General features: G+C 42.4%; 1 protein-coding gene across 2 annotated transcripts; it reads right to left on the bottom strand.

The window, feature by feature from the left end:
- Positions 1–22,571, bottom strand: LOC137877257 (serine protease HTRA1A). Of its 2 annotated transcripts, XM_068717047.1 has the most exons (9): positions 21,955–22,571; positions 14,121–14,220; positions 13,183–13,387; positions 3,886–4,080; positions 3,764–3,796; positions 3,560–3,674; positions 2,835–2,892; positions 2,567–2,662; positions 1–637 (listed from the first exon to the last, which is right to left on the bottom strand). In XM_068717047.1, the coding sequence occupies exons 1-9, from the start codon at positions 22,412–22,414 to the stop codon at positions 469–471; spliced, it is 1,431 nt and encodes a 476-aa protein (XP_068573148.1). In that variant the 5' UTR covers positions 22,415–22,571; the 3' UTR covers positions 1–468. The 2 variants fall into 2 exon arrangements, with proteins under 2 accessions (XP_068573148.1, XP_068573155.1); XM_068717054.1 differs by lacking the exon at positions 14,121–14,220 and having other exon boundaries at positions 21,955–22,012.
- Between the last annotated feature and the right edge of the window lie 3,232 nt (positions 22,572–25,803).

The following is a 25,803-nucleotide window of genomic DNA, read 5'->3' as shown; positions in this document are numbered from 1 at the left end:
AAAAGGTAAACCCTTTATTTTCTTCTCAGTATACATTACATAACCAACAAAAAAAAAACATTCTACAGTACTTTAAAAAATAATTTTAGAAAACAACAATCATACAAATCGAATTTGCCCAGCGAGTCTCTAAATTGCTTGAAACTGCAGTGGAAGGCCTGGCTGAGCTTAAGTCCATGTTCAAAAAGACACGAAACAAGAGAGAGCAGATACAAACAAGATGCCAATAACCAACATTGATCAAAGCATTAAATACTAAAAGTGAAAACAAACAGAGAACAAAGTACAGCACTGAGCATCTGTACAGTCATTCCTTTCAAGGCAAAGCCAGAATATTCCTGGATGTGTGACGCCACTAGCGTTTGGCCACAGGACGAGGGGGTATCAGTAGAAGCCCCTCTCCAATGTAAGGTCCACTGGTGATAAGTCAAACTTAGCTCCAGCTCCTGTGGTGTGATTTGTGGAGGGTCAAGGGTCGATCTCCATTGGAACAACCGTGAGGATAGCGTCCTCGTTTCCACGGCGCACAACTACGCTCAAGGTGCCGTCCCGCTTGACGGCGGCACTGACGTCAGTCGCTGATGAGATCCTCTGGCCGTTGACCGAGATGATGACATCGTGCTCTTTGAGTCCAGCACTGGAGGAAAGAAGAAGATCAAGACTGATCAAGGGCTTCATCGATGGCAAGCATTTTATGTACGAGTAACAGCCGCAAAAATATCCATTTCACATATCTGAGGCCGATTATCTTAGTAGAGTGAGATGATATTCCTGCACCGTTTTAGCCACCAAAGAGGTATATAGGACTGAAAGGTAACACTGGCAGTGATGAGGGCTTCCTCTTGGTTTAAGATGCTGACCATGTCATCACAACATCAGTTTAAGAACAGCTGCTGCATGTCACCCCCATCACTCTCTACCCTCATTGTAGTATCAAATAAATATAAAGATGCCACAAAAATAACAAAAACAACAACGAGAGGCCACTAAAAAAAACATTAAAAACTTCCATTGCTAAAAATAGTCCAAAACAGATGCACTATTCACTCCTTTTTGAGGAACATTTGCTGAAAGATTTAGTGTTTTAGGAATTTGAAACGTGAAATTATTTATGACATTCATTCACGTCATTACATCTTCAGTATAAATCGATGAGCTATCCGTTGAGCGTATTGAGGGACGGACTAACTCATTATTGGTTTTGGTCTTTTCATTTGTAGACAAGAATAAAAACGTACAATATCATCAGCCCGATCCTTCAATGATCAAATATGCTGGTTTTATGACAATGTCTTCCCTCTGCTTGCATAATGTGTTACTACAATTTCCTCTTCAGATTTTAGTAGAAATAAATTAATTTAATGGCCTACAGATACACGTTAGTTACACAATAAATCAAGTTATAATCAAGTTATCGTAATGTATTTATCGTCTTTATTCAGACAAATCTAACTTGTACGTTCAGGTTTGTTTGCAGGCCCGTGAGCACAATCTGAATCAACGTTACATCTGCTGTAAGAATTTTAACGGTGAGAACGCTGATGATGGGAATGGCAGCACAGCGAGGTGAGAGCACTTTGCAGATAAAAACATGTTGGCCAAACGTACACCCGTACTGAAAAACAAACAAACCAGTAAATCTGAAACCACACGCAGACCGGGGGAGCAACGGTGTTGATATCAAAAGAGTATTCTAAATGCGGCTGCTTAATCACAGCCACATGCAAACGCGGACCACCACACCTTCACTTGCCACAGCAACCATAAATAGAAGTGCAGCTCGGTGCTCCACTCATTACACTCAGCTGCTCGAACACCTCCAACGCAGCAAACCCATGGTTCTCTACAGCAGGGTCAAGATTTTTTTAAAGGCCACAAAGCAGCACAAAAACAGAGCGAGATCAAAAGCATGGAAGTGCAGCCTAGAGAATAACACGCATTATAAAAAGGAGCCACAGAAATGCAATTATTCAAAAAGCAGGGTGATTTAGGCAACGAGTAAACTGACGAGGCCCTGAAGGGGACCTCGCGCTGGAGTGGTGCTGGGTGAACAGGCGCAGGAAAACCACAGCGCAGCCAGTAACCTCCCTGCATGAGGTTTGAAGGAAATAGCTGACCTCAGCGTCTTCCGAGCCCCACTCTGCTGGAGTTGTGGTGGTGGCTGATTGGAGTGGGCTGCGATTGTGGGAGGAGGGGGATATTTTAGAGGGCCAGGCACTCCAGGCATGCAGGAGTGAGCCATGATCTACGTCCCATTATGACAGTTGTGTAGGAGGCTTTGTGTGTCTTTGAGTGTGCGTCTATGCACACTTGACAGTCAGAGGAGGGAAATAAAGCAAAGGAAGGAAATTAAATCTGTCTATTTGCAATGCGAGAGGGAACAGGAGCTGCACGGAGAGTGATGACAGCGAATTAAGAGCACACGTGTAACAACAATATCACACAGCTGAGAAACAGTCAAAGGCAAGTTTCATTTGTGCCTCACTGAAAACCAAGTTGTTACAATCAAGTTAATTCGAACTGAGCCCACTCTCATGGAGCCATATGGGCAAAACATCTTCCTTACGTTGCAGCCGGTGTCTTCGCGATGACCTCCATGACGTAAGCTCCAGAGGTGACGTCAGGGAAGTCACGGTGTCGAGTCTTCAGCTCTTTGGCCAGCCTGGAGGTAGTAAACGGGGCAGAGAGTTTAGCAATCAACCGCCATTTTTATAAAGCAAAAAATAAGAAGTGTACGTATATGTTGCAATATCCCATTGTCGAAGCATAATGAAGGCTGTACTGCTGCCATTTTACTGGCGACGTACTGTACATATATAAAGTGTGCAACTTACGCTGGAGTGAGAGTCATCATCCTCACACCAATGTACTTCTTCTTAGCAGCCGCTCTCCCTAGAGATGGACAACAACACAGTACAGATACAATCATTCAACCTCTCGCCTGCAACAGTCTGGGTTCTTAGTTTTATGAGGGCGCTTGTTTTGAACTCCAAAACAATAAAAATCCCCCTGGGTATTTTTTTTCTGCATGTGAGTGATAGACACATTACTTTAGATTGGGCAGTGGATCACAGATTATCTTACACATGTCTTGCAGGACAGTGTTCATCATCTTGTCTTTTTTTAATGTTATTTCATCTTTCAGACAAATCAAATCAAGGCACCAAGCTGGCGGTCACATATAACATACATGCGTGTGCTGTTCCAAAACTCTACGTGAGGTAAGCGATGAAAAGCAATAAAATAAAAGAACAACCTGACATGTGCTGGCATTTTCTTCTTAGTAATTTATTTGCAACGTCAAAATATTGTTGGGTAATGATGGGCAAGGATTCAGAATGCTAGAAATGTAGGTAATATATCTCAAGAGAGCAGAGAGATGAAAAATATCAACCAAAGAAATGGCATGCAGAATTATATGCTCCTTCACTGTACACATGAGATCTTGGTTCAACTCTTGTGGCCAATTCTAAGAATTGTCCTCCTACAGTTTGTCTTGGAGATTGAATAGAAGTAACAAAATGAAAACACAATGAGTTTTGTCAGTGATAGCTCATACCTCGGGACAGCCTGTCATAGGACTCTGCCAGGAACTCTCGGATTTTGTCTGAGGGTATGGCAAAGGAGATGCCGGCCGTCACTTTCAACGTGTTGATCCCAATCACCTCGCCGTCCTAAAACAGCAAAGCCCAGTTTAGTCGTTGGTGACAAAAACATTATTGTATGGATTTGAACATTTCATGGGAATGTAAAGATGGCTTACCAGATTTAACAGAGGCCCTCCTGAGTTGCCGTACTGTGAATCAAAAAGATGCTTTAATCACTTAATATTTGTGTTTGTTAGAAAAATAAAGCGTAGCCAGCCATGCATCTTCATTTGCGTACATTTATGATGGCATCTGTCTGGATGTACTCCATGTCGGAGTTGCGGAGGCCTAGCTCTCTGCCGCCTCGCTGAGTGGTGCTGACGATTCCCGTAGTGACGGTGTTCTGGAGGGAAAACGGGCTGCCGATAGCGACCACAAACTCCCCCGGTCTCAGGTCCGATGATCGGCCCAGCAACAGTACAGGGAGCTTTGTCTGCGAGTGAGAAAACACAGAGGTGTTCAGCACTGGTCTGATGAATAAATCTGTTTTATAGTATTAATGTGTTTTGGTGACTAATATACCGACATCACAAAAGACAATGTAATGCAACATATTTTCAACATATTACGGCTCTAAAAGAAAATCTCACACTCGGTGTTGCTTCAAGTGCAATTGCTCTACTGAGTTTTCAGGACTTTTCACAATCATTTGTTTTATGAGTGGACAGCAGTAAAATAATTACAACAAAACCACAAACAATCTTCTAAACACAACCCACTCAATGCTGCATTGAAATGCTCCCAAGAAAAAACAATTAATTATTTTCCACCGCAGTAAGAAGTGACATTTAGCCCAAACAACGCAACTCAAAATGCTAATAATCAAGATCAAAAGCTTCTTTGTTTAACCGAGAGTGTAGCCCAGCTGTTAAATCATTCCTAAAGGCGAGTGTGTGCCAACAGGCCACAGATGCTGGAAAATTGACTGATATACGGTAAATAATGAGAACCTTAAGCTCCGGTTGGCCCTGCTACACTGGGCAGTGGAAACTGTCTGTGGAGGCTACGGAGAGCTGGCCTCCACAGACAGACAAGATGTATCTATTCATCCGCAGTCACAGTTTCCTCCTCTGAATGAAATCATCTCTGCAGGGCGGCCTGCAGTCAAAGCCCACGCACCACCACATAACGTTGAGTGCATGCAGGGACCCGACGCCCTGTCGGCAGGCGAGCACTATCTTAGACTAAAGGACCTGTCCCGAGTGCTCCTCCTATGTATCCATTTTGTTTACTCAGGGTTATAAATAGGAGCCGGAGGAGGCTGTAAGGTAACTGAGACAGCAGCACAAGTTGGCCCACACACAAACAAAAGAATCAAAGTGAAATATGCACACACCCAGTCGAACACGCTTAATCACAAATCATATTCTCAGTCATAAAACATGACTCCTTGCAGCCAATGCATGCATACATTTTCCTCTCTGTTTATGGATGTCTGCAGGTAAAGAAAAAATAAACTGACAGCAGACATATGATTCATAAACTAGAAATAGGATTGTGGGAAAACATTTAAGACACACTTTTGATTCAGTCGCCGGCATTTTAGACATTGCTGTAAACAATCTCGACCCTTAAGGTGAAGTTATTATTAGGAGATGACAAAGATAGTGACAGCCAGTAACTGAGGAAGAGGACCTTTCAACCCTACTTTCCACCTTACCCCACACACACAGATACACAAATACAAAAAACACTCATGCCTGAGGCCGTGTTCGTGAATCCTGTGGGTTTGCTTGAACATTGTAGGGATGTTAAAAGTGAACACGGCACACACACACAGGCTGCAGAAGTATGTACATGAGCATGCATTTGGCATGTGCAAACACACACACACACACACACACACACACACACACACACACACACACACACACACACACTCAAACAAACAGGCACCTGACACAGGAGTAGCAGTCTGTATAATCCCCCCCCATCACACTCCCATGTGAGATAAGAGTATAACCAGATGGAGAGAGGAAGCAAGAGAAACACACACAGCTGAGAGAGAGAGGACGTCAGGTGGATGTTAGTCCCTGCCAAGACATTCATTCAGGACTCTGCCGGTCACCATGATTATGATAACAGTGAGTGATACTGGCGGTGTCATAGCGACTGTTGCTATCAGGCGAAAACCTTGTCTCTTCAAAATGTTAACTCTGAGCAACGGCTTTGTTCTCAGCTTGACTGCAGTTAATCCTAATGTCTTCTGAAAGAGTTTAATGAACGTGAGTAATATAGAGTTCACACACACACACAAAATCACAATGCATTTAAAAAGAAATCATGTAAAAAGAGTGCGAATTGCATCAGTACGCTGACAGCCAAACAGCGCCGAGGTGAGAGGGCAGAACAAACGCTGAACATGCAGACTGCCCAACTTTTCGAAAGACCCCTAGCTTACGTATCACTTACTAATCGTGACTAGTCAGCAATCTGGAATGAGTAGTGGAAAATCATCTCACCATGCGAGTCTGCCTCTCCTGACCACCCAAGTGACTCACCCTACTATTTTAGATGAAGGTTACGACAGCACTCGTACTTCACCCAAAGACGCTATAGCCACACTTAAAGGAAGGAGGCAAGGTGAAGGAGGGGAACAACAAACACCACAAACCACTGGAAGGACAGTCTGAGAATGTGAGACGAATGAGTCAAATGCAGTTTACTTTGATTTGATTATGTGATGCATTCAGCGCGCGTTGGCCAAGACCAGTTTATTACCAAAGAAATATTTTTGGTCTAAGACCCAGAAGAACAGCAGTTTGATAGTAAAAAAAAAATAAAAACAAAACATACGTGCTTCAGAGTTTTTGAAAAAAGTCTACAAGGAAAAGGAACTGTCACAAAGGAAACGATTTTTTTTCCCAAGTTCTTGAGTGTTTAGATAAGAGAAAAAAGTGGAGCATCAGATTAAAGGTGGGAGGACTAAACAACTTTGACCAAAGAAGTAGTTGAAAGCGGTTTCTGTTGTTTTCCGTCTTCTATCGCTAAACTGAGATTTTGATTCAGCCTCCTGCACACAGACAGATTCTTGGGACGACGTGGCGAAGGGACAGTCAGACAGATAAGCTGGCAGACAAGCAAACAGCCCGCTTTGAAAATAGCAGCAGAGTTGCCGTAGAGATGTGTCATTGTGTAATGTTACAGCCTTGCTCGTTTGGAGGCTCATTTAAAAGCCATTACACTAACTACCGCTTTATGACCCGAGGAACCAGGTGCATACCATCCCAGTGAAGCCTAGATGGACTGTGTCTTAATAGTCTCTGAGACACATGTGTATGTATGTATATACGCACACACACACACACACACACACACACACACATATATATATATGAGCACACAGAAAGAGGGAGTAGGTTGCCAGGGCATGAACCCTCACAAAGTCAAGTCTATAAATTAAAACCCACACACCTGGCACTGCTTGGATATACAGCTAGTTAAAAAAAACACACACATTCAGACTAGGAAGCTGCTTTGGGTCAGAGCATATGGAAGCTAAACTGCAGTCACTTCACGCTTTCCTGTTCTTTTCATACAGGTGACTTCAAAGCAGGGAACACACTTTTATAAGTTCCACCTTGCAATGTTCATAAATACACAAAGGTTCAGGGTTTTACGTGTGCCCTTGAGGGTTGTGCTAATGCAGATAAAAAATGGGGCAGGATTCAGCACGCTCACTGTACATAACATCAAGTCAGAGGAATGGAAGATCAGGCTGAGGGGACAGCACGTGTGTGTGTGTGTGTGTGTGTGTGTGTGTGTGTGTGTGTGTGTGTGTGTGTGTGTGTGTGTGTGTGTGTGTGTGTGTGTGTGTTTGTCTGCTTGTATGGCGTGTACGTGACTCATTTATGTGTGCATGAATGCCTGTCTTGTGTTTGGTAGACAAACAAAATATGTAGGTGAATCTAACCATTAATTTTACACACAAAGCAATAGTCAACACATTGAAGTGGGTCTTCGCTCCACTGAGCATTTCCTCACACTGTCAGTAACATCAACATGTTCAAATCACACTGGCTAAGCCATATCCTTGCTGACACTAGTACGGAAACCACTATGGTTTCCATATGTTGTTGGGAAGGTTTTCGGTCGGTCTATAAGAGCAAACATATGTCAGTGAGTTCCTTGTGTATGTTCCACTCTGTGCAGCTTTGCACGAGAGCTCAGAGGACTTCAGGGCGTCTCGGCTCTGGCCAGACACCACAAAAACTTTGAACTGCACAAATCACAATGATGAGAGGAGATGAGGTCTTCATTTGCTTCAGGATAACTGCCTGAAATATGTAAACCACAACTCTCAAGTATAAAGTCATACTTTTATTTATATAGTATAGAAAAGTTTCTTTGTGCTCTGGGATGACTGGCGACCTTTTCAGCATTTACACCGGTGTGTGCTGGTCAGGGCAGGTTCTTCCCTGAATGGAAGAAGAGGTTTTAGAAAATGGATGGACATTTAACTGTTAACACAGACAAGAGTGAAAACTATGGCAGTAATTCTAATTCCTATAGCTTTTATATGTCTAAAGCAGCTATATTGTAGTCTAGACTCTTCTTTATATGGCTGGGGGAAAACACTGGAATCTGCTCAAGCAAGTCAGTGGGTCCCTGGATCCCAGTCTGAAAAGCAGAGGGTTATAGCCCTGCCTGTATGTGTTGCACTCTCCTCAAGCCAACTCCCAAACTGTGGAGTAAGACACTTGCAATAAATTAGTTAGTAGATAATAAAAGTCACTGGCTAAATTACAAGAAAACCTATTTTCTCATTTACCTCTATAGTGCAGAAAGTTTTCTCTTTCCAGGTTTTGAGATATCTGCCTTTGATGATACAATAAAGGTGAATGGCGGCCAAAACGTTTAAAAAAATCAAAAGCAACATGTCTTTTTATCTCTGGATAAGCAGGAGAACACTGACAATAGTTAAGGGACAATTTCTTCAGCAGTACCATTGAAAACCATTCACTGTGAGAGTGAGTGCAGAGTAAAGTTGTTTGAAATGTCGCTGCTAAATCTTCTTAAATGCTAATGCTGTGAGGACCACAAACACAACTCATTGGATTTCAGAGGAGGATCACAAAACCTGGCCAAACAAAACAAAAACTATCTGCATTGTTATGTGCCAGTAAGAGGAAGTTTCCAATTTCTTCCTAATTTGGGTGAACCAACCCTTAAAGGCAGGGTCAGAGGATACAAACTATGCCCCTAATCCCTTTTTAAATAGGTGTTGTGAACAGACCAGAATAAACCATCGCCTTGTATCTATTTAGAACAAAAATACAATTTTACATCGTGAATGTCTCAAATGTACTGTTCATTATCAACCATGTGACCATAGCTGAGGTTGATTTGAAATGCTTCATACGCACACATAAAGTGATGTCATTCAATGGTAACCCGAAAAAGTTTTAGGCTGCTGGGGTTGGAAGACAATTATGCAGCCAAAAAGAGAAAGTGTATCTAGACCCAGCGAGGAAAAAAGGGTGTGTGTGTGTGTGTGTGTGTGTGTGTGTGTGTGTGTGTGTGTGTGTGTGTGTGTGTGTGTGTGTGTGTGTGTGTGTGTGTGTGTGTGTGTTTCCCTTGGCTCTGTTCCCACCCGACTGCATCCTTAAGCATGGGAACCATTTTGGTCACAGGGACAAGAGATGAAGGAGAGAGGTTGGGTCAGGAGGAGAGGAGGATGTTGATTCATTTCCCCTCTGCGTGTCTCTGAAGGACGCCATGCAGTGTCTTTCCACTGGCAATGGAGCGTGTCCTCCTCGTCCCTGCAGTGAGCCGCCTTAAACCCATCCATGTGCACACACACTCAAACAGATTTGAATAATTGATTGCAAGCTTACATTTGTCTGTCAGTACTGTTAATTTAGGGAAATGTACACATCTCTTACTTCCTGGGTAATCATTTACCCAATGTTGCCGATGAACAGATACATGCGGGACCACATGGCTACAGAGAGACACATTCCTTCTCTTTTCCTCTACATACATATTCCAATAATAGCCGAGTCCAAACCAGCACCAGGCAAAAGTCCCATAGAGAGACTCTTAATAGCGATGGGTGCACAGAGACAGACCGTGCTATTGTTTCAGAGGACCATAAGAAAAACATGAAAACACTTTTCCCTGCCACACTGCAACGTGTCATAAAAAATATTTTAGCATGGGGGCTAAGTTAATGGCTAATTCATTTATAGTTACATTCAACAGTTTTAGTGGTAATTACTTCTTTTTGAGGCAAGTTGTCATTACACCGCCTCTGGTGTCTAAAATAGGAATAGGGAGCTAGTATGGCATATATATGCAGATCAAAATAATATATTATTATTATTAAGTTTGGGGTTTTATCTAAAAGTCCAAAAGCTTGACAGGCCTGCTGTGTCTATGAACCATAGGTTTTGAGCTCCAGTCAGAACAAAGCCAAGGATCAATGCATTCACTGGATTCAGCAAGGTTAATGACGGCACAGGCCATGCAGTAAAATTATCTGGAATGATATGGAAAATTCCCTGCACGCTACATTTGAGTGTTTTGAAGTCCTTCCAAGTCCGTCTGGGTCAATATATGTCAATATGATAAAATAAATGCCCCTCCAAGCCAGCGAGCTTTCAAGTCAGAGTGAAAGCAGGTAAATCTGAATGCGTCCAAGTCATTGTAAACACTTCCAAGTGAATGTGGCAGTGTCCAAGCTCTGAGTGAAAGAATGAGGTTAATGAGAGGCCTTTAAAAAGCTGAAGCACAATGAGTTCTATCATTATTGTGCCGTTGCCACATCACACAATGCACTCATTAGCCTATTAGCTCACAGAGTCCTCCAGACATGTGGATCCATTTTCCAGGCCTTGACCACAGCGCTCGGTCTTTCTCTGTCCCTCTTGCTCCCCCCCCCCCCCCCCCCCCCCCCGCCATTCTTTCTACACAGGAACAAGTGAGTACAACACTTCCCCCCTTCCCTTCCCCTCTGAAGTTCCATCTGCTGCAGACGGACTAATGTATTCCCCAGAGCTGAGGGGTAGACCACAGCCCAGAGAATGGACTGGGTCTGGCGACCAATAAACTCCAATTTCACATTGAAAAGGGGAGCGAAAGAAGACCGAAGCGAGTCTTTACGCTCAGGGAAAACCTAACTCTATACTTTCTCACTCATGAACTGGTGCAATTGTTTATTGATTATCTGTGGCTGCTTCTGGAGTGCTGACGTTGACAGCATTCCGCTTTTTAATCTAACAGAGAGGACGCTATGAGGAAAAGAGTAAGGAGCAGAGAGTGAAGGCAGATGAAGAATGAGTGAGAGGGGGATGGATAATTAAAGATATATTTTCAGCCCCCGTCAATTTTTTAACTCACATATGGTCATTTTGCTATAATACTGTCCAATTTATGCTTGAGGACACAGAGACTTATCTAAAAAGCAAAATAACTGATCTGTAAAGCTTCTTAAACTAAAGATACATGTGTGGGCTCATTTAATGTTTGTTTAGCATCATATTGTTGTAATGCTTTTAACTCTACAACTTCCTTTTCTTTTTCATTCTCTATGGATCCAGAGTGCCGTAAGAATTTAGGGATATCTTTCTAGTTGTTACCTCAGGTCAGCTATCAGAGATGTAGAACTGAGACTTGACACTTGGCCGGCCCGGCTATGTCAACAATCACAGAGACGCTGTGGTAGCAACACACACAGAGGAAGAGCGACTTCATTTTCTGCTCAGGTAGACATTACTCCACTATATCTTTACATAGCAAATAGTTGTTTGTTGCTAAATTCATGCATGCTGCATCATTATAACGGTCAGTAGTCAGAGACTTGAAGACAACTGACTTGCAATTTGCTTATGAAGACTTGACTTGGACTTGCCCGCAAGGACCCCAGATTTGATTTGAGACTTGGTTTGACAGCACTCCACTATCTAAACGTTCAGTGATCTTTCCTTGTATAAAGGAAGAATATTTCAAAGCTGGAATTTGCAGTTATTACTCTTGGGTACTGGAATTAAATACCCTGTAGCTATACATTTGGATGACTATACTTTCCCTTTTAAATGTATTCCAAATGACAAGTCTCCTCGCCCTCCCACCCTCTCATTAGATCTTACTCATCCTCTAATTTCGCCCTGTATTAGTTACACAGACACACACCTACACACACACACACACACACACACACACACACACACACACACACACACACACACACACACACATACACCAACTTTCCCTCATTAGCAGAAATGCCAGTTCCATCTAAATCATGTGGCCTTTCCAAAGAGACCACATGTCTTCTGGGGCTTCATCACTGACTCATGGCCTGGATGACCTGCTCCGACTTCACACAATGACTTACAGTCTTCATCACAACAAGTACACGCATGATGGTGAATGCGTTTTCTACCAGTGTGACACCCTGAATACATCTGGCTGTCATTTGATTACAATTAACCTGCTTCATTGCAATCACCTGTTGTTCATCAAGCAGTTACGTCATGATGTCATGCAGAGGACTTCTGCAATGATGAAGCATGCATTATTGTATTTTTTAATGCTTCCACAACATGAAGTAACAGCCATTCCTGAATCTGCAGCCATCTGCAAAGGCTGCACACACTGAACACGTGATGCAAACAAATCCCCCAAATGATGATCAGCTTGTCATCAACAGACGGAACAGCTTTCATTAGAGGATGAACAAAAACAAAGCGTCTTTCACTGCTCTTTTCCGCACTCTTGCTCACCCATTGTCGGCTGAACAAAAACCTGAATGTTTCAACCTCTTTTCAGACTTTGAAATTTTTGTAATGCACCTTGTGTTGCTGTCATGAGCATCCAATCAGCTGTGTCACCCAGCCATGAGAGTAAGCTCCATAATGCACTCAGCTCTGCTATGACTCCCAGTCAATAGGCCCTGGATCTCTGCCATGCTAACGTGGATCCCTCTGGTCCAGTAGACGGAGAAATAAACACAGACAGGGACGTGGAGAGAAAGAGACAAAATGCAGCAGACATATGTCCTGTGCAGCAAAGGGTCGAAAGATTATCAATACTGGTCACAGGTTTGTGATAGTGAGTTTTGTAATATCTGTCAGTGGTTCTTGCAGCCTGTAGTGCCTGAACAGCAACAGGATCTGGACTGACTGCCAGCCAGCTGTCTTTTAAATACCCATTTGGCTGCACCTGCATTCTCACTTTACTTCACTTGCACTCTGAATAATCTCCTTGATTTTGAACACCATCATGCCAGACTTCAGTCCTCCAGCCTTCAAATGTCCCAACAGTTTAATTGCCAAACAGTGAGTTTAATGCTTTGATAGTTAGTGAAGGAAATGCATCCTCCAGTAAGACTGCTTCACTGGCCTTCATTAATCTAATCACATCTCAATGAGACACTCTCTTGCTCAGACTTTGATGAGAGGATCAATACCACCAAAACGAAAGTGAGCAGAAAATGTGTTCAAGCATTTGGTTTCATCAGCATTTCACTTCCCAGATGTCTCTTTAACTATCGCTGTACTAGTTCTGGCGTTTTGCTGGCCTTCTGACTGACCGGTACGTCGATCTTGATGAGGGCGATGTCCGATTTCTCGTCCACGTCTTTGATTTTGGCATCGTAGGAGCCGCCGCTCTTCAGCTCCACTTTCACTCGGTGCTTATTGGCCACGACGTGGGCATTGGTCACAATCTGACCATCTTCTGCCACGATAAAGCCAGAACCACTGGCCACCGCCACCTCTCGCTTGGAATAGGTCATCCTGTGTGGGGAAGGAGAGGATGGTGGGAGAAAGAAGGAGGGGATTAAAGTATTTCCCTTCACTTCACTCTTTCAACAGGTGTCCTCTTCTAGAAAAACAAACTGAGAAGACAGCAAAATCAACGCATGATGTAACAGCAGTGTAACACTCCAAACGTCAAAGCAAACAAAGTTTAAAGCACTTGAGCGTCTGCACAGGAAGTAAATATATAAACAGTAGGCGGGTAAGTATTCAAAGGTGAGCTGGAGAGATAAAGTTTACATAAAAACGGTAAGAGGAAGAAACAAATACAGACTGAAGACTTTAAATACAGCATAACCTCAATGAAGAAGAGCTTTCAAGTCAACCTGAGGCAGCGACGGCGGAGGAGGGAGGAAAAAAACAAGAGACAGATCTGAGTGAGGGAAAAATGGAAACATGGAAATCAGAGAGCTGCAGACATTCAAAGAACCACTTTAAAAGCTACAGTGACAGACGCAACGGAGACGACGCAGACAAAGAATTGAGATGTCAAAGAAGGACGAGATAAAAGAGCATAAAAGCTAGTGAGAGGATGAAAAGAAAAGACGTTGAAAGACTGAAGTGGAGAATGAGGTGCTCTACCAACTAGTGTGGTCTGGTTAAGTACACAGATGGGCTGTAAATTATGGTGTGTTTCAGTCTGTCCCTCACACACACACACACACACACACACACACACACACACACACACACACAGGTACACGGCTCTTACTTGCGGAAAAGTTCAATGTGAACAACAGACGGAGCAATTTTCTCCACCACGTCGGCGATGAAGTTGTATTTGTGTCTTGGGCTGTCTGGGTTGTCCTGAGCTGGAAATACAACACACACACACACACACACACACACACACACACACACACACACACAGGTCAGGATGTCAGACGAGTAAAAGCAAACAAAAGATGCACCGAAATACTGCATGATGTAAACCAACAAATATAACTGGCCTTTATCATAACACAGAGGGGAAAAGAAAAGATGACAGTTCATCTGTGGTGGAGACTGTCTAGGTCAGGTCTGACACACACACACACTCCTTTACAAACTCTTAACCCTCACCATAAAACTCTCAAATGAATACTCAACCTTGACCTTTACCCCTCTTACTTCATTGTTGATTGTATGCACCGACTCTAAATTCTTGAACCATCAACAGATCTTTTGTCAAGACCAAACTGGTCCTCACAAGTATAATACCACTCAGACACACACTGTCTGACACTGTATGTATGACATCTGCCAAATTCACAGAATCACCCATCCCACCATCTATCCAAGGCAAGTCAGGAAATGTTGACTGATTTACCTGGTAATTACGGTCTGCCCAGAAGACAGTTTAACCAAAGCTATGAATCAAAACTCCCTAAACCTTTCCCTCTGAGCTTTTCATCCTTCCAATGCGTAACTCCTTATTTTGCCACGAGCCTCACACTATTTTTCAGCCATTGCATTCTCCTAGAGAGCACAATTTACAAAAGTCAGAGGCAGCCATAAGCCCTGGGATATCATTGATTGCAGTGAAGGGTTAAGGAAAGAGAAAGAGCCTTTCCACTTGAGGTGCATTTAAAGCTAACAGAAGCATGGAATGAGCACCATCTTCCCGAATTGAATGCCACTAAATTATACAGTATGAAAACATTTGTCAACCCACAGGGGGAACATTCTGGTGTTATAAGATCATTCAACTCTACTCTGTCTGTCTGTCTGTCTGTCTGTCTGTCTGTCTGTCTATCTATGAAACCAGTCTACAACCATGCTATGTGAGCCTGAACTTTGGCAAAGCGGAGGTTTGAATGCTGCCATGCTGACGTGATCATGTTCACCAATACGTTTTGTGTGTTACATTTGCTTAATAGCATTTAACACAACACAAGTAACTGATGGAAATCTCATTGGTTTTGCAGGTATTTACTCAAAAATCAACGTATCCTTCCAATAGTTATTGAGACATTTCACTCAAAACCACATTCTCATGGTGGCGAAAAAGTCATGGGATCACCAAAGTCAGTAGGATAGATCCTCTGGGCACCATGAACATCTGTATATAATGTTGAGATATTTCACAGGATAGCTGCAAACTTATGTTGTCTCTAACTTGGCGCTAGAGAAAAAGTCAGCGATAATCAAAGTCATTGGTCTCAGCCTCTAGATCAGTGGTTCTAAAACTTGGGGTTGATAAAATCAGTCTAAAATAACAGATTTTAGACTGAGGAATGCATTTATATTACTTTGCCTGTAGCAGGGATATAATTTGCCTCACAATAGATTTTACTGAGTGTCTGTGAGAGTCAAAGTGAGCATGCATGTGAGTTTATGATAGGGGATTTCCAGCAGATAAGTGGTAGAGAAAAAGTCACAGAACGTATCAAAAATCCACAGAGCCTGGAGCACATTGAACAACAACTAGGTGCTATCTATTCAAACAAAACAAAACTGAAGAGTCGAGAACTCCAACCTAATTATTCTGGGGGGTCGTGACTCGAAAAGTTTGAGAACAACTGCTCTAGATATCTGTATCAAATTTCATCCAATAGTTGTGAAGACATTTAAGCTCATTATGTAAACTTCGTGGTGGCAGGAAAAGTCAGGGGAACAACAAAGTCAGTAGGTTTCATCATCTGGGGAGCATGAACATCTGTACAAAAAGTTATAACATCTGTTAGTTTTTGAGATATTTTGGTGTGTGCAGAAGTGTTGGACTGGTTCTCCAAACCTCCACATTTATTCTCCCAGTTGAACTTTAAAGCTACAAATCAAGCATTAAATCTGATAGCTGTCCCACAAGTTTCTCACCACAGTAAGAGAGAGAAGTAATGGAAAGATTGGAGTCATTTTCCCCATACTAGATTCACACCCAGGGGGGTTCGTGGTCAGCTCTGATGGGATTATTATTAGAGAGAGCAGGCCCAGTGTCCAGAACCTGTTGTTTCTGGAGCATCCATACAGTCTCTTCCACTTCACCATGTTACGATGAGCGCTGCCTTCTCTCAAACACGGGGAAATGTACTTCCAGAGATACACTGCTTCAACTGCAACGCCATGTGATGATAGTAGAATTATAGGCCCATTGGTGACGATTTGTTGGGAAATCATAAATCAGATGTTGTGCACAGTTCAGTTACATTACAGAGCCCAGCCAAGCTATTGTTGCATGATTTATACACTGTGTGGGATTATTTCACTGCTGAACTGAGTTTAGAAAGCTTTACTGTTGTAGAATTAAGTTGAATTACGAGCAGATGTCTCCTTAAATGCCAAAAATGGATCATTCATCTTTAACTTCGAAGTCATGAAAGTCACTGACGTGTGGAAAAAAAGCTTGTGAAGCTTTTTGAGTAGCGTTCTAATCCACATAACTGCTTTTGTAACATTTCTCCATCTACTGAAATGTTGCCAGAGGCTTACTCTAGAAGCTCTGTAATTGCAGGCATCATATATGTAGGTACACGTAATTGATTTTCCACTGTGTGCAAAACAAATATGTATTTAAATATGGATATCATAAGCAAGAAAAAGGGAGATACCTCAGATAATGTAGCTTTTACTAGATTTACAAGGTAATGGGGAACGCATGAGTTGGTAGTATGTAAGAAATCTACATTAAGTAAGTTTCCACATACTGTAGCACTTTAAGAGCACAGGTCAGTAAGCATTTCACAAGTCAATAAAAACAGGACATAACCAAACAAATAAAAGACATGACGGCTTTCAGCAGTCCTGAAATTGAACAGCTGTATTTCATCATCTGCCGTTTCATTATTCCTTTAAGCATGTGAGCAAGTGACAGACGAAGGCATGATTGAGTCATTTGGAAATAGGCTATTTCAAACTTGCTAAAACAGGAACAAGATAGCAAAGTGATCTAAAGTCACCCTTAAGTGCTATGAATATAACTTTGTGTAGACAATACGTGGCCCAGAAAAGCTCAGTTTTTGATGTAATGTGATGCTTTTAAGTCCGACATTGAGGGCTTTCATTCAATTGTGATTTAATTGAGGAAAGTTGTTTGCCATCCAAATGCTAATAATAGTGGATAATTCCTCTTGTAAAACCAAGCCAACCTGTCAGTCAGTTAAAAAGTCTGTCTAATTGAGACTAAAGGAAAGATATGTTATTGTTTCTATAACAATGGTGGAAAATGCATCAAAAACTACTGGTGATTTGGTCCAAGTCAGAGGACAAAACTGGGCCAAGAATTGATCCCTGTGGGACGCCACAAAAAAAGACATCGGGACAAAGAAATATAGATTGATACGACGGCTTATTAGGGCCATTCACTGTAGGAAAATAAATAATAATGATGATGGAGTCGGGGAGGGGGGTAATATTCTGAGAAAAAACTCAGCTGCACGATACTAATCCACCATCCTTTAACGCTACACTGGTTACATAAAATGAGCCAGTGTAGAACGTTGAGAGCAACGGAAAAACCTGAGTCAAACTCCTTGTATACTTATATGCATACATGGCCAATAAAGCTGATTCTGATTCAAAAAGGTTGTCACTCAATAGCAATGTCCTTCCCAAGTGTGTGGATGAAAAATCAAGTTGTAAAATTGTAACCCTTTATTCTGACTCTCTACGCTTCGTAATGTTACTACACTGCAAAGCATCACCTCAGTGAGCCCGCGACATGCCGTAAGACGGTCTAGTTTATAGGAAAGTTAACCTGCTACAACGGCCGCAATGAAAACAGTACACATCGGAATGTCCGCCGCTTTGAACATCCTGCTTCGTTGATTTGACTGGGAGTGTGCGTTCTTCTCCAATTCTATTTCTAAGTTTGCTCCTGACCACCTTCACCCTGAGCAGAGGTCTAATCAGCCAAATGCCTGTCTGGGTATACAGAGGCTTTGAGCATCAGGTGACATCAGATGTCGAAAAGATTATTTCTGGAGTCAACAGGAAACCATTCAAACACAACATTTTAAACAGAAAGTACATATAAAGTTGCTCTCTCTTTTTTTTGACATATCTCTCTCTCTCTCTCTCTTTCTCTCTCTCTCTCTCTCTCTCACACACACACACACACACACACACACACACACACACACACAAAAGCCCCATATCCTCATCACTCCATACACCCATTACCCCCTCCCTGCTCTACACATTGACCTTCACCACTCGGGTGCCCACTCAAGATCCCAGCTTCTTTTCTTTTTCAATTTTCCCATACATAGTACCCACTGTTTTATTGGCGCCTGCAGGCGGAAGCAGTTTTTTCTAATTCCCTAAACTAGAAAAACTAGATGTGAATACAGTAAGGTCAGTTCCTCTTCTTTATGCACGGACACTCACACACACAAGTTCTCTACTGTTGGGCAAACTGAGCCAGGCTTATGCTAAATGTGTGGAATAGAAGCAAATATTTCTTTTGGTAAAAAAAAAAAAAAAAAAAAAAAAAAACATAGTTATGTGTATACTATTATACTATTATATAAGCTAATTTCCAGTAAGTCACTGGTAGCTCAATATACATAATGTGACTCAACAGATGTGAATGTTAGGGCTCAGAAGTGTAACATTGTGACTTATTTAGTTTGTGGCTCTGATTTTCTGCAGTTAAGAAGATATACAGTCGACCTTTGTTGCTGTTTATAATATTACAAATACACATTGGCAACATTTTGTAACCCACTGTGCAAATTACCCCATTTTTCCATTTCTAATTTTGTTTAAATTGTCGCATTTTAATTAAATTCTAAATAAAAAATGTTTTGCTTTATTAGGGACTTCACCCAAGGTTGGCAGCACACAATACAGCCAGAAACACACACACACACACACACACACACACACACACACACACACACACACATCTAAATAAATAAGTGGGCAGTTTTAGCAGCATAGTAACAGTGAGATCATAAGTTATGCATTAGGCTCAGGACAAGGAGATACACAGACCTACTGTCAACTGTACAGAAAAAAAATGCTGATTTATCATTGTCCAACAGTGATATACTGGCAGAGAGGGAAGACAGGAGGTATAGTGGGCTTTGTAAGTCAAAGGTTTGTTTGTGTGTTTGTTGTATTCAGAATGAGATGAAATGCATAAGAGCATAAGAGCAAAGGATGTCTATAAAAGAAGCTGCAGCAAAGATGGTCGAACACAAAGAAATAATGAGAAAGAGAATCACAGGCATCATGAACAGGAAGGAAGATAGATGAGAAAACCAGACAGGGAGACGTGCAGAAACAGGGGCCGAGACAGACTGATAGAACAACATAAAAAAGAAAGAAAAAACACATGCACAGAGATGATCGTTTAATATTATGAGTGGCTGAGACAAGTCGAGGAAGAATGTGCATATTCAGCACATGTCACTAGCCGGAGTCACAGAGTGCATTCTGCTGTAGCAGTACAGTTACCCAGCAGCTACGAACTGTATCAGGTTTACAATTGGATTCAAATCCAAACAGATCATCTTTGGCATGGCCACACCTTTATTCGGCCAGATCAAATTCTTACATTTTGTGAGTTGTTTCAGTGGCCACCGTGTGCAGTTCTGTGTAAATGATAGGATATTTGAGGCATCCTGTTGCATCCGCTATCAATGTCCTATATGTCATTCCTCTCTATCCCTCAACATTTGTTCCTGTCAGTCTATCCATTATCAGTCCATAAAGACTTTAAAATGCCAAAAACATAAAAAAAAGTGGGTCCATTTAAACAAATATGACCCCAAGGTCCCAGAAATATTTTACCTCTTTGCCAAAACGATCAGCTTGCATAATCAACGTCTTTACCGTCCAGACACGAAATGACATCATGCAAAGTGTACTTGCATGTTTTCTTAACATGGGGCCATGTTGCAGGGTAGGTAAAGGCACTCAGAGGGGGTTTGAGTTTCTTTTCAGTGTCAACTCCCTCTATTCTAATTCTGCAGGCTTGATTACATCTTATGATACATGTCAAACAAATGAAACAGGAGAGATGCTACTAAAGGCAGCATTATTCTCCCACAGCGTGGACATCTGATTTGTAAAATGACCTTTTTTTTGCAGCTATGGAAATGTGCACTGGGTTCCTTGGAACATCAATAGCACTCACCACAGTCTTGCTCTGTTTCAGACATGGTCAGCTGCCTGGGCATGACTTAACTATGTAAGTTGCTTACACGACTGACAAACAAATGTGGCGATACAGTCTGCCCTACCACTACACCCACACGGTTTTTGATGTATATGCGAACCTTTCCCAGAAATATGGGTTGCTAATTTTGTGTTTTCCTTCAGAGTCTCCGGCCTGTTTTAAACTGTCTTCAACGGAGGAGGAATTACGGCTTTGAATCAGCGCCAGGCATTCCTTTATGTGACTGTGAAGTGTGATTTATGAGTGACAACAGAAAGACAGAGTGGGAGAGAGAGAGAGAGAGAGAGAGAGAGACACCGAGGGAGAAAAAGAAGAGAGAGGAAGGAGCTGGGTGGTTGTGGGAGGAGGGGCGAGGTAACTTTTCCAAGCTTTGAGCTAAGTTATTGGTCTTTGAGGCAACAGGTGTTGAAGCTCTTCATTCAGAAGTTTTCAACTGCAGATGTACATGTGTAAAACAGATACACCAAAAACTGATACAATGCCTTTACCACCTGCAGCCATGTGTGTTTTCTCATTCCTGAATACTTCGTATGATGCTTTAAAGCACATCACATACATATAGCTTTAACGATGATGAACGACTCACTGATTAAATTGCACAGAATGTGCATTCTCTGCTGGGCTGTTTCGTGCGGCAGCAGACATGAAGAATGATGTATGATTAATATTGAGCTCCACCATTTAGGGGGAAATACTTTTTGCATGACACTCTGATGAAGTGCAGGCCCATACAGAAATATTCACATATACCAGTTATTACAAATATATCACTTCAGTGCTGTTTCATAATGGCTACAGTCTATCTGACTTATCAGGCTTTGGAAATACCTTTCTGTTCAGCTAATGCAGGCTTCACTGGCATGAGCTGTATTGTTAAAACAATCGGACGGATTATAGCCGTGTGACTGCTCACATCGAGCTTTACATCAGGAGAAAGCTCATGACTTCATTCAACCGGGCAACAGTACAAAAAAAAAAGCAGCTCTCTGATCGAGTCTAATTATAATGCAGGAACAAGAGGGAAACGCAGTTGAATGGGGGCTCTTGTTATCCTAAACACATGGGGATTGTGTGCCACTGAATGCAGCTGTAAGCTCCAACATCTGTGTGTAGTTCAACCCACAGACGTCCTGTGAGGATTTGAGGGGGTCACACGTTCAAAGAGCAAGTTGTGAAGAGCGAATGTGACACACAATAAATACAATTTACAGATTTACTTGAGCCCACCTGGACATGCTGTGAATGAACATGAACGTGTATGTTTGAGAAGGACAAACAGTCCAGTGGATCTTAAAGGGAGATGTTTGTTTCCCAGTAGTTTATCTCAGCACAAAGTGTTCCAAATAATTACTGTTAATGGCACCACAATCATAACCAACCGACTGTCTGCTAAATCCTATCAATATATCAGTTTGTGTTGTGATCTCAACAACCTGAGCGTTACCTTTCCCACAGGCTCCCCGCTGAATGAGAAGAACAGGTGGCTGCTGCAGCTTCTGCGCCCGGCGGCTGACCCTCTTCAGCTCGCAGATATTCCGGTAGGACACCCCATCGCTTCCACAAACCGGCTCGGTGGCTTTGCACACGCAAGTCCCGCTCTTGCTTCTCCTCCTCACCGTGATAGTGTACGCCACCCCGGCGGAGACCGAGCACTCCAGCCCCTCTCCGCACACCGGGTCTCCGAGCTTCCCCAAGCCGCCGCAGGCTTCGCCCTCGCTGGACGCGCACACCTGGCAGCAGTGGCAGGCGTCGAGGCTTTGTCCCGCGGGGCAGTCGGCTGATGTCCGGGGACACATCGACTTGTCACACCGAGCGGGACATCCGATAACATACCGGCTGGAGATTTGCGCATCTGCCGGCGTGGACGCAAAGGCTACGATTACGCATAACAGTGTCCAAAGCATGATTCTTAAAACTAAACTAAAACAAGTTTTAAAAGTTTAAATAGAAAGTGTAAAAGAGTTCCAAAAGCTCGCTCTCTGCTTGCAGTGTAATGGGATGAGAGAGCTCAGTAGTAATGAGAGGGGAGTCACTTCAGCTGGAGAGGCAGTTAACAGAAACTCCACTGCGCAACCATTTACGCCACTTTACGTTTTTTTGTTTTTTTTTGCTGGCACCACAACATCGACGCAACAAACTTTCTAGATAATCACAACAAGCCTGGTGATTGGTGCGTTTACATGACGTACTGAACGGAAGAGCTGCGGTGTTGGTGTTTCTCCAGAAGTGTGAGGATAAAAAAACAGAGGAAAGAGCAGAAAATAAACCTCCATGGGAACTGATGTACAATTATCTCAGCCATGTGACAGTAAGCTAAATGTTTTTCAAGAAACAGCAGCGCAAAAAGGGTCATTTCAGACCACCTTTGGCTGATATTGGCATTGAACCTGATTTAGTTATTTACAAACAAATACAAAAAATAGAAAAACCCAGTGGTGGAAGGAGCCACGGCATGGCATTCCAGATGTGTTACACGCTGCACAGACCTCCACACATCCTGCAGGCCTATTTCCTGCATGTTTTTTTTTACTACTCCCTTTATGAATAAGTTGCTCCTGGCATCCACACAAGCCCTGTGGCTAATTATGAAAATCAGTGGTGGAAAAAGTTGGGTGGATTGTGGGATTTGTGGATTTAATGCAACACTTTATAAACAGCCACATTTGTTCTAATTGGAAAATTGCAAGACAACATCATGTATGATCTTACCCCAGCTGCATAAGCACCCAGCTAGCAAGGAAAAAAACAACATCTAATGGGGACATCCAGATAACAATAACCATTGCAGCCAAAGTTCAAATATAAATCAATCAAAGAGTAATCTAAACAAGTCTTTCCATTTTTCCGCATACAGTTCTCCAAGAAAACTAAATCTCTCCGGAAATATAACCTTTAGATTGATAATCTGTTGAAAAAACACATGGACCAAATGTTAATGTTGGCGAAGAACAAATCTCTGTTAGGTTTAAATGTCTTGGGTGAGCTGTTAAAGCAATGCAATGAATCAGCGTAATAAAACGCCTCAATATAATTTGATTGATTATGGGAACAGGGTTATTAATGACTCTTGATTTAAATGGTGTGGCTGGATGCAGGGGAGCGCCACTGCTGCTTGGGAACAGAGTGGATTGTGGGACGAGGGTTCCTGCGGTGCGCCAACTCTCGGGGTAACACAAGCCTCTGTATCCAAAAGGCAATTAGAGAGGGGCATAAAGGGGACGGAGGGCAGTCATACGCTCTCTAAGACCGGACTGCCTTGTGCCGAACGGGACACAGTGAGAGCGTACAATTTAGACCTGTAACCCTGAATTCAAGTTAGGCTGATCAGTTTAATGAGAGCACCATGTCATTTTCATGCATAACAACACACACACACACACACACACACACACCGTCGACTGCTATAAAAATGGATGACAATCATACAGCAGTAGTGAGACCGTACATCATCATCAGACCCATTATATGGCAAAACTCGTAGAGCTCAAGGACGTAGGCGAGAATCGGTGGGAAAATCCGCACATGAAAACAACCTCATCTATAAGGAACACCCATTCTCCAAACAAGGCCAGTGAGTTTAACCGAGGATGGACTGCTCTGAGGTCTGTGTGATCTCTCCACCCCAGTCTGCTCTGGCTGTCAGTGAAGCCCTGGAGATTCCAAATGGGGCTTCATTTCCACGTCTGCAGCCACAACCAACGTCTTTTACCCTCCAATAAGGAGCTCAGATGAACCTTCATCCTTATACATGCGGGATCCAGAGTGCACTGCACACACAAAGACTGGAGCCCAGAACGTGTCACAGCTTATCTGACTGATTAAAGAGGCTTTACATATTCAGTGTTGCTGCATGAGTTCACTAGTAAATCTATTTAAACATTCTGCACAAAGCCAGAGGCTGCATATGTGAAGAAGAGCTGAGGAAGGATACATTCTTTACTAAATCATCAGTGTTGAGGAGGAAATGTATACTCTATATGCAGTATTAGAAGGTAAGTACATTTACTTAGGTACTCTACTTCAGTACTTGTGCTTTATTTCCATTTCCTACTACTTAATACTTTGACTCCACTACATTTCAGAGGGAAATATTGTACTTATTGTTACTTAATTACTAGTGCAGATTAAGATTTTACCTAAACCCATAAGGAACTCAGTAATAATAATCCAATAATATGACATGGTATGATAATGATACTTACATGATTTTATTTTCAATGCAGTTCATTCACAGTGTGGTATTACTACTTTAACTTAAAGCTACTGCAAGGTACCTTCATGTTGATTCTGCCGGTCCCTGTGGACGGAAGTGTTAGTGTTTCAGAGCACCAGAGTCCCTTTAGAAAACCTCTCATTTTACTGCAGCAGGGTCAGACAGTATGCCCTGCTCAGTCCTGGTTCTGGTTCTCCTGCGCCTCCCTTCTCTCCAGCGGGCCCAGCAAAACAGCCTGGGCCTCCAGCAGCACTGGTGAGAGTGTTGGCTCCCAGCGGGGACTGATGGGGCAGCGAGGCGAAGCTTTGAGCTGTCAGTGTAATCACATCCTGAATATTTGATCATACAGAAAATTATTTCAAGCATTTTAATTAAAAGCCAACTAATGGAGTTATTAAAGTTGAAGCTGTTTCATTGTCTTAATTGTGGTTTTGTATACTTTTGCCTAATCATAATACATATTGTGCCCTAGTCGCTATTACAGTGATATTATAAATATTCTTTTTACTGTTTTTGCAGATCACATTTTAAAGGGTCAGTGTGTAGGATTTGGTGGCCTCTAGTGGTGTGGTTTGTAGATTGCAACCAACTGAAAACCTCTTTGGTCACTATGGGTGCCAAAGAGCCAGTGTTTAGTTTGTCCGTTATGGGCTACTGTAGAAACATGGCGGCCTCCGTGAAGTGGACCGGCTCATGTAGTTATGGAGGGCTCATAAGGGAAACACGATTCTTAGCTTCAGGTTATTACACACTAATAAAAACATAGTTATGAACAATATATTCCATTTCTGCTAATAGATCCCCAGAAATGCTACACACTGGCCCTTTAATGTATTGTAAAGATGTAAATGTAAAGAGGCTGAGTACAGCAGGACAGTATTTTATTTTGAAGGTTTTGAAGCTCGGTGTGTCCAACGACACTAATTGTTTTGCATGCATATTGCTTACAGTAAACCAGATTATTTATTACTGTTCGTTTACTCTGCTCTCATTCTTGTAGATTAGGGTTTGAACCAGGGGAATTTATTTCCATTCTGATCACTAAATCACTGTATCGTTGATGAATGCACGACTTGACTC

This window comes from Cebidichthys violaceus, unplaced genomic scaffold, assembly GCF_023349555.1.
Source record: "Cebidichthys violaceus isolate CVI_PGR_0920_01 unplaced genomic scaffold, fCebVio1.0.p SCAF_10, whole genome shotgun sequence".
Lineage (NCBI taxonomy): Eukaryota > Metazoa > Chordata > Actinopteri > Perciformes > Stichaeidae > Cebidichthys > Cebidichthys violaceus.
The sequence above is the reverse complement of the archived record's forward strand: the minus strand, read 5'-3'. Positions and strand labels throughout refer to the sequence as shown.

Excerpts from the sequence above, each read along its gene's own strand:
- LOC137877257 (XM_068717047.1), bottom strand. The coding sequence starts at position 22,414 with ATGCTTTGGACACTGTTATGCGTAATCGTAGCCTTTGCGTCCACGCCG. Across the intron at positions 3,675-3,763 it reads GAGGGCCTCTGTTAAATCTG|GACGGCGAGGTGATTGGGAT; the intron begins GTAAGCCATCTT and ends TTGCTGTTTTAG. Across the intron at positions 2,893-3,559 it reads CTATGACAGGCTGTCCCGAG|GGAGAGCGGCTGCTAAGAAG; the intron begins GTATGAGCTATC and ends GTCCATCTCTAG.